We start from the raw sequence: 9487 nt of genomic DNA on the forward strand, positions 1-9487 counted from the left end.
GAAAAGTAAAATTATTTCATCAGGTCAGCAAAACGTTTTCAATTTTACTTCGAAACTTCAAGACTTGAAGACTGTTGCCTTGAAATTATGAGATATTTACAGTATTTTTTTACAGTGTTTTTACAATGTAAGTCAAGTAAAAACAAATCTCTTTTTAAAATTTTTTTAAATGATTTAGTTTGGAGAAAAATAATGGCCAAATGCGTGTTCAAACGATTGAAGAAGAGAGCAGGTTTGATGATGATGATGATATAAAATGAGGATATAAAAGTGTATAAAAACTGCTGCTTCCATATGTTTTTATGGTAAATATGATGTTAGCAGTGTAAACAATGTCAGAATATCGCGCTTTATTGTGATAGTTAAATGTTAAAGTCAGCCAAATTGAGTGAGAGACCCCAGCTGTAAATGCAGTTATGTATCCATGTGTCACACCTTTTTACATCCAGCAATCTGCCCTGACGCTGCCATGGTTGTACCTTGATATCGGCACCTTTTAATCTCCCTTTGTCACAAAGCGTGGCAGCGTGAAACCCTGTCAGCAGTCTGAAAATGAGACACTGCATGTGTTTGATGCTCACACTCATAGCTCATACCGAGAACAAAATGTAACATCTATCTTTCTCTCTGTCCTGTACGACCTTTATAAAAAAATCCCCTGTCCACACCGCCTAGACTCTGCTCAAAATGGAGCCTTAATTACACCAAAGCAATTACAGAGCCAATATAAAACCCTCGTCCACAGAGGAAGGGAGGAAAAAGTCCAGCAGCAACTTCAGAAACTATGAGTTTAAGACCTGAACCATGAACGAGTGTGTCTCTGGTGGCTCTGCACAGAAAATCTATAAAGGAGGAAAAAGTCTTTTGAACATTTTCTACTGTAGCAGAAGTAAAATCCACATTTTTAAGAAGCCTTCTTGTAGAGGCATTCACAGTAACTAGTCAGCACCGCACAAACACATTGTAACTAATAATAATATAATTAACAATTAGCACACACATCTTTAATTTGGCCTGCTGTCCACATACTTTTGGCCCTATAGTGTATGTATGTGAGTGTGGGTTTGTTTCTAGATATTGTGTATGCTGATGAGATGTCTTTATTCTGCTCTGGTGGCTTTGATGTGGCAGTCACTGGTGAGTAACACCACAGCGCCATCTTGTGGTGAAACGTCCACAGCTCAATGCAACTAAATTAAAGCACCAAATATACACCTCAAGAAGGAAATATTGAGCTTTTTTGGCAATTATTTTGATAATCCTTTTAGTGATTTAGTGGATTAATATTCACAAATGTGAGGATTTGCTTATTTTTTAATAAAATTTGAATTAATCCATTTAAATAACGTTGTGAAGTTTGGTTTTGGGTAATTGTGGCAACATTTCTAACTATTTTTTATAAGTTTTTTAAGATTTATTGTCTGAACTTTCTGGAGAAGCAGGGATGTTTCTCTTAATTAGCTGCAATTAAGAATTTAAATACACTTCTCTTTGACAACTTCAACAGTGAAGTTGAGCTGTAAATGTGCAGGTTTCCAACTATTAGTTGATTAATCGATAGACAATTAATCTTACTTCTGTTAAGGTTATGTATCAAACTGCACCCTGTTCTTCAGCTGTGTCTGAACTGATTCTGATTTGTTATCAGACTCAAAATAATCCAGTTTATTCTCATCCAGCTAATCTGGTTCTTCCACAGCAGTTTGAGGATTTATTTGTTCATCCTGAATGATTAACAGCTCGCTCTTATTTTGAAATAAAAGACAAAATGAGCAGAGTTGAAACCTTGATCAGCTTTCATATGATTGGCTGAGTGCTGATTGTGTGATTGCAGTTATACAAGGTGTTGTGTTAAGAACCTTCCCAGCATGCACTAGAGATTCATGGTTTTAAGCGTTTTAAGGTTATTTTATTGTTTACAACACAGGGTTGTATAATGAAATTCAGATATAATTCCCTTTATGCTTTAAATAAAAAATTATTAAGTCTCCTTTTTGTGTTCCTGCTTTGTTACGGCTGTCAAAGCAGCTTTAATGTAAAAAAAATAATAAAAAAAGCCTTTCAGAAAAGCGAGTCTTTTAAAATGACAAATCCCCATTGTAATGTAAAAATAAAGGCGTTATGTTCTGGCTCCTCATCTTTTAACAGATTCTTTGTTTACGTCTCTTTATCTAGTTTATTATGTGTAAGTATAGGAAACTCTTCATTATGACAACACAACATAATCTCAATAACCGCTCATCTAAAATATGAATATATAGCAACACTCTTTCATTATAAATCTAAGAAAACGAGCTGTTTGCACCTGGAAATGACTTCCTGTTTAGGGTCTTGGTCATGATCCAGCTGTCAATAAGGTGATTGTTGCTATGACAACAGTTCCTGATGCATTTTAAACCAGCTTTAAAAAAAAAAAAAAAAATTAAAAAAAAGGCAGACTCATGTGAAATCCACATAAATTGAGGATTTCCTAGTTTTCAACTGTTAAAACAAAAGTAAAATTGAAAAAAAAAACCAGAAAGGGGGGGAAATCAGGTAGTTGAAGCTCAAGACAAGTTTTCACAAGAAAAGGTTTGATCAAGAGAAGTAGGTGTAGACAACTTTATTTAGAAAAGGAGGTAAAGACACATTCTCTCTCATGGGAGAATTATTTTTCAATATACCAAACACCATGGGATTGAGCTTGGACAAACTTCTGCTCGGCAGTAAAATTAGTGTTTATTAATGATCTACAAACCAGTCGTTAAACTGCACATTAACACTCACACTGCTTCTGGAGGAGAATCTCTTTAATACACCTCTGACTTTAATACTCCTCCCCCTCTTCCTCTTCGTCGAAGGAGTCGAGGCCGACCTCTTCGTAGTCCTTCTCCAGGGCGGCCATGTCCTCTCTGGCCTCTGAGAACTCTCCCTCCTCCATCCCCTCCCCGACGTACCAGTGGACGAAGGCCCTCTTGGCGTACATCAGATCGAACTTGTGGTCGAGCCGAGCCCAGGCCTCGGCGATGGCGGTGGTGTTGCTGAGCATGCACACGGCCCTCTGCACCTTGGCCAGGTCTCCTCCGGGAACCACGGTGGGAGGCTGGTAGTTGATGCCCACCTTGAAGCCTGTGGGGCACCAGTCCACAAACTGGATGCTGCGCTTGGTTTTGATGTTGCTGATGGCCACGTTGACGTCTTTGGGCACCACGTCGCCGCGGTACAGCAGGCAGCAGGCCATGTATTTGCCGTGACGAGGGTCACACTTCACCATCTGATTGGCGGGCTCGAAGCAGGAGTTGGTGATTTCCCCCACAGTGAGCTGCTCGTGATAGGCCTTCTCTGCGGAGATTACGGGGGCGTAGGTGGCCAGAGGGAAGTGGATACGAGGGTAAGGCACCAAGTTGGTCTGGAACTCCGTCAGGTCCACGTTCAGGGCGCCGTCGAAGCGCAGGGAGGCGGTGATGGAGGAGACGATCTGGCTGATGAGGCGATTCAGATTGGTGTACGACGGACGCTCGATGTCCAGATTCCTGCGGCAGATGTCGTAGATGGCCTCGTTGTCCACCATGAAGGCGCAGTCGGAGTGCTCCAGGGTGGTGTGGGTGGTCAGGATGGAGTTGTAGGGCTCCACCACGGCTGTGGACACCTGAGGTGCCGGGTAGATGGCGAACTCCAGCTTGGACTTTTTGCCAAAGTCTACTGAGAGGCGCTCCATCAGCAGAGAGGTGAAGCCAGAGCCGGTTCCTCCACCGAAGGAGTGGAACACCAGGAAGCCTTGCAGCCCCGTGCACTGGTCAGACTGAACCAGAAAGGAAGAAGTCATAATATAAGAATGCTGCAAAACAGACTAAAAACACTCCTAAAAATATATAGAGAGCCATTTAAAACCTGTGCTGCTTCTTAGTGTAAACAAGAAGAACATTTGAATAAAGAACATTTGAGGATTTCGACCTCCATCAATAGCCTACAAGGTTCTCTGCACTTCAGACAGCATGACTAATGCTGTAAGGCCCGGCCCGTCATCAATCATGACTAAAAATAGAACAAACATGTTTTCATTCTCACCAGTTTGCGGATCCTGTCGAGTACAGAGTCGATGTGCTCCTTTCCGACGGTGTAGTGACCACGGGCGTAGTTGTTGGCGGCGTCCTCCTTTCCAGAGATGAGCTGCTCGGGGTGGAAGAGCTGGCGGTACATGCCTGTACGGACCTCATCTGAGGGAGAGAGAGGAGTTGATTTGAAAGCGCGTTAGTACTGTCTCCTCTTAAAACTTTAAATATGTGCCTTAGTGTACAAGAAATACACTACTCACAAAAAGTTAAGGATATTCCACTTTCAGGTGAAATTTATGGAAAATGTAAAAAGTTGATGCTACAGTGATATTATATCATGAAAGTAGGGCATTTAGGTAGAAGGTCAAATTAAGATCACCTGGAAAGGTTATAGTGCCTTTTTACGTACATTCTGAAATTTCATCCGAAAGCAGAATATCCCTAACTTTTTGTGAGTAGTGTACATGTGACAATCCGGCCCAAAATATTGGTTAAGCGTCTCAAGAGCTCAGCCCCCCCCCCACATTGTGCTTTTATACGTCTTGTTTTCTTGCTTAGTGAAAGTAATGTTTGCCCAAAAGAGAGTCATTTTATCCAATTATTGATTTGAGGGTTTATTGTATTCTTTTAAAATAAGACCATACTTATTGGCTGATTTAAACTCAAGTCAATAAGGGGACAATAAGCCTTGCTTGAGATTAAACTTTGGTTAACATATAAATTCATATAAACGACAGTGCTGCCATAACATCTATTGACTTTGATGTCCTAGTTAGTATGGGTAATGATCAGCTAACTTCTTTCACCTTTTGAAGTTTTCCTTTAACCTTTTTCATGAGTTTTTCTTTGAGTTTTATTACCTCAGCTCTGGTTCAAAGTTTCAAAATGTTTCCACAACTAAACCAAGACCCATAAAGACCCACATCTCCTCAACAGTAGCTCCCAGGTAAAAGGATGTGTAAACTCACCAATCACACTGGGCTCCAGGTCCACAAAGATGGCTCTGGGGACGTACTTCCCGCTGCCGGTGTCACTGAAGAAGGTGGTGAAGGAGTCGTCGTAACCTCCGGATGGCTTCGCGTTGGGCATGCAGCCGTCAGGCTGGATGCCGTGCTCCAGGCAGTACAGCTCCCAGCAGGTGTTGCCCATCTGGACACCAGCCTGGCCGACATGGATAGAGATACACTCGCGCTGTGGAGGGATAAATAGATTTTATATGTTAGAATTATTATTATTCAACCGTTCCTGAATCAAGCATGATTTAGGGATATTTAATGAGATTTCAAATATCAAAACTGTCACCACACACCCCCACCCCCCACACCCACTTTGAAAACACACTTTAGTCGAACCATTTAGCTGAATAACTTAATGCCATTTCTGCTTTTAAACCCGTTTTGACATGCAGAAAATGACAGTTGACCAGGAAACATCGGGTGGAGTCATGATGACTTTTCAACTGCGGTTTATAGTTTTTGCAATATTTGTGTCACAACCTGACTTCTGTGCGTTCAACTTAGCAGGTCTGGACATGCAAAACTTGCGATTTTCATAGATAGAGATATAGAAATATAGCAGGATGTCGCACCACCAATCAGGAGCCAGCGATCTAAGTAAGTAAGCAGTGGTGATTAACACAGTCTCGATAGAGTGTCAGGGGCCAAAGTACTTCCACACCCTGCTGAAATATTTCTAGTTACTTGCAAATGATGTGGGTGGGGGGTGGAGGCGATGAGTGCAGGCTTGCTGAGGACTGAAACAAGTTTGGTCTGATCATTTGGAAGGGAAATGTTGGCCGCCAGAGGGGAGTTTAAGACACAATGTCATCCGCCCTGTTTGGTTATCTGGCATTCAGGAGGAGGGGCTACAAGTGATAGAAATGCAAACGATGTGCGAGAGGGGGAGAAGAGGGGGAAACCCCTCACTTCAAAGTACATCAGTAGCGTTCAGGACAGCATTATTAATGAGCTGCTAACTTGTGTTAAAAATGCACAAGTCCAATTCATTTTGCGGTGTGTTTACGTTATTGCAGCACTCAGTCTGCCAACATAAGGTCAGCAGTCACCGGTAATATGAGAACACAAACATGTCGAGGATTGCTGTCAAGATATCACCACCTCATACCTGCCGAGACATTTTATACGTCCGTATAATAAATAGTTTGAAGTTTACGTGCTGACTTAGTGGTAAAAGAGGCTACAGCCGACTACACACTGACCTCATCTCTCACGAGTCAGTGAAATATTTGAGTTGTTTTTGTGACTGCAGTCTCTGACAGGGTCGCCCGTCATGTTTTTCCAGTGAGACCTCTTACGCAACACAAACAACCGGGCCCCCAACAACGCAGAACACGTCCTACAAGATCACTCAGTCTGATAACAAAGGGGGGGTGTTATCTGAAGGGTGACTTTTAGGATGCTGGATTTGCTGGAAGTATCAGAGTGACCTACTTTCTTTCGAGAGAACCACATTCAAACTGGTGATTCTCAACCAGGCCTCGACAGGGGGTTTGTGGGAAGATCAAGCTCAAATAATCATAAAATAAAAAACACCACATGTTGATTAGAAATGTATACATCCCCATTTTGAGTCAGGTTTCACACCCTGAACATGTGTTGCAATTTAGAGCAAAATAATGCAATGTTTGAAAAAGATAAAGTATAAATTGTTAGACAAAAGTAACGGAAAAGAAAGGTTGAAATCTAGCTAAATGTATGAGTCATTTGTCTCTCATTGTGGGCTTGGGGCTTGTTTTGAATTGTGATCCTTTGACCTCCTCCCCTCCCCCTAAAAAAGTTTGCAATGAGCACGGAGGAGGGGTCAGTCACATGGGAGTTGCCAAGTATGGCGACGGCAGCCAGCTCAGCAGCCAGCTATTTTGAGTGACGCATCAAAATCATGCAAACCACACAGACGGCTTAAACTATACCCCACTAACCTGTTTGGAGTCCCAGACTGAGGATTATATGGTGGTAATAATATGCTTAAACTGCAGCGTGCGGCCTCAAATCAGAGCTTCTGACCAACTTTATAGAGCTTGTACAAAGTCTTAGCAGTGCTCTGAAAATCCTAACTGTATATCTTCATGAAAGAAGTGAGCTAACATGACTAAATCCTCCCAAAAGAGGTTGAGTTACTCATTCATATCAATAAAACCAAATTCAAAAATGAATTGTTGAATAATAACCCAGTATTTTAAAGTATTGGTCATATAATTGCAGTTTATTCCATCGACTCATTTCCATCAATCATTCAATTTAAGTGGTAACATTTCTATATATAAAAAAAGATTCATTTAAGTTACTTTATTCAGATAAATTCTGTTAACACACTTTGAATGAGTTTGGAGAAATGCTGCGTTTAGTGTCATATACTTAATAGTTTTAAGTACAATTAATTTAAAATGAGTTACTAAATAGTTTAAAGGCAATCAGTTTGGGTTAAAGCAACTCATCAGGTTTACAGTGTGTGTAGTTACAATATGATAAAAAGCACAGAATCCAACTTATGAAGCTTTCAGTATAAACTTTCCATTTTATTTCCGTTTTTTTTGTTGGCTGGATTTTGAGAAAAGTGGAAGCGGTGGCCTATTTGTCCACTGCTACCGCAACATCCGCCTTACAAGACACACAAACTGAAGTTTATGGCGGCAAACAGAGTGATTATCTGCTTCCTGTGTCTTGTCCTGAAAGTACGTCACAGCTGACACTGGGTTCTCAACACAGAGGCGCATTGTGCCATTAGCAGTCTGTTGCGTACATACAGACATATAGGAACACATTTAGAATTGAATCGCTTCCCCAATTTAAAAAAAAAAAAAAAAGGGATGTGTTATATTCACACACTGCACGTTGTGTAATGTACCAACTGGACAGACCCAACTATAAAAACTAATTCTAATACGACTAAAATAAATCTGATCTCCATACAGACTCAGATTAACAGTAGTAAAGGTGGAATAGAAACTCCATGAGGCAGGAAGACCCCTCCCCTTTAATGTCGTACAGCAAATGGCCCAACAGGAAGTGTCAGCAGCTCAAAACCATTTGGGGAAACTAGACTTTCCCTCCTTCGAGTTAACGCCTCCACAAAGTGCTTTTATTTAACTCCTTTCCATCCAAATGACCTGCACACATTGCAACACACTCCCTGGTTGTTTGCGAATAAACAGAGCCCAAAAAAAAAAAAAAAAAAGGGGGCAAGGTCAACATCATGAGCTCACGCTGAGGAATGAACTTCAGACTCTTAAGCTCTTGTCAGCTGGTCATAAAAATGTTAAATCCTAAAAAGAAAAAAAAAAAAGGATTTATCATCATGTGCCTGGCCTCATGGCATCAAAAAATAATAATCTGTGCACATTGGTGTGTTTCTTTAAGAGACCCTAAAAGTAGCAGCTTCAGGTCCAACAGTGCAGGAATCCAGCAGCTCTATCAGCATGAGCGCTGAGCGGCAAATATAGAAGTTAAACACACAAGCTGGCCTGCTGGAAAGCCACATCAGCATTCCTACAGAGGCAGCCAGGGCAAACAAGCAAGCCCTCCTGACAGGCAGGGCCTCCAGAGCCTCCAGAGCCCATATGGAACCAGTTAACCTCTACTGGAGCTGGAGCCACATGTCTGGGAGCATGTTTCCACTCACTGCCTTTCAGCTTTTCCCACCTTCCACAATCTAATACAGGAGTTCTATGTGGCGCAGCAATGCCAGCAAAGTTATTTCAGAAGCAGCCTGGGGGCCTCACCAAAAATGGGGGGAGAAAAAAAAAAAGAAAAAAAAAAAGAAAAAGAAGAACAGGCCATCGACTCAGGCTTGTGACACACTTTTCTTTTTAGGAGTGTGGGGGGAGGAAGTACGCAGAAACAATCTAAAAACATCTTACACGAGGATTGCAATATCTCCTTACACACACACACACACACACACACACACACACACACATACATACACACACACACACACACACACATACACATAATTCTCCACAGGAAGCACACAACAGTTACAATGTTGCTCTGTTTCTTTCTTTAACGGATGTGAGCTGAGAAATGGAGCTCCTAACGACAACGAGGACTTCACACTCACCATGGTGCTGTTCTGATTGTCCTTTCAGGGGCCAAAAAAAAAGAAAGAAGAAGAAGTAGAAGTTGAACGAACTTGCAGGGTCTCACAGGGCACCTATAATGAGATCTCTGTGAGTGGAGTCCTGCCGCTGTGTGACGCACATACTTTTATAGCTACTACGAGGGGGTGGGGTGGGGGGGGGTGGGGGGGAGGAAGAGGAGGAGGAAGAGGAGGAGCCTTCAACAGCTGCAGCTTTGTTCTTTTCAAATCTGAAAAGCTGAGCTGGCTTCCTGGTTCGGCCCTTTCAGAGTAAGAGTGTCTGTGGTGAAAGTTTGTTTCCCCGGGCTGGAAAGTGTTAGAAATAAAAACTTTTTCACTCTGGAAAAAAAAAAAAC

General features: G+C 41.8%; 1 protein-coding gene across 1 annotated transcript; it reads right to left on the reverse strand.

The window, feature by feature from the left end:
* Nucleotides 1-2587: 2587 nt before the first annotated feature.
* LOC127378933 (tubulin alpha chain-like) lies at nt 2588-9275 on the reverse strand. Its single transcript, XM_051428316.1, has 4 exons — nt 9114-9275; nt 5003-5225; nt 4048-4196; nt 2588-3781 (listed from the first exon to the last, which is right to left on the reverse strand). The coding sequence occupies exons 1-4, from the start codon at nt 9114-9116 to the stop codon at nt 2807-2809; spliced, it is 1350 nt and encodes a 449-aa protein (XP_051284276.1). The 5' UTR covers nt 9117-9275; the 3' UTR covers nt 2588-2806.
* Between the last annotated feature and the right edge of the window lie 212 nt (nt 9276-9487).

This window comes from Dicentrarchus labrax, unplaced genomic scaffold (genome assembly GCF_905237075.1).
Source record: "Dicentrarchus labrax unplaced genomic scaffold, dlabrax2021, whole genome shotgun sequence".
NCBI classification, from domain to species: Eukaryota; Metazoa; Chordata; class Actinopteri; family Moronidae; genus Dicentrarchus; species Dicentrarchus labrax.

Excerpts from the sequence above, each read along its gene's own strand:
- LOC127378933 (XM_051428316.1), bottom strand. Across the intron at positions 4,197-5,002 it reads CCTGGAGCCCAGTGTGATTG|ATGAGGTCCGTACAGGCATG; the intron begins GTGAGTTTACAC and ends TCTCTCCCTCAG. Across the intron at positions 3,782-4,047 it reads TCGACAGGATCCGCAAACTG|TCTGACCAGTGCACGGGGCT; the intron begins GTGAGAATGAAA and ends TTTCTGGTTCAG.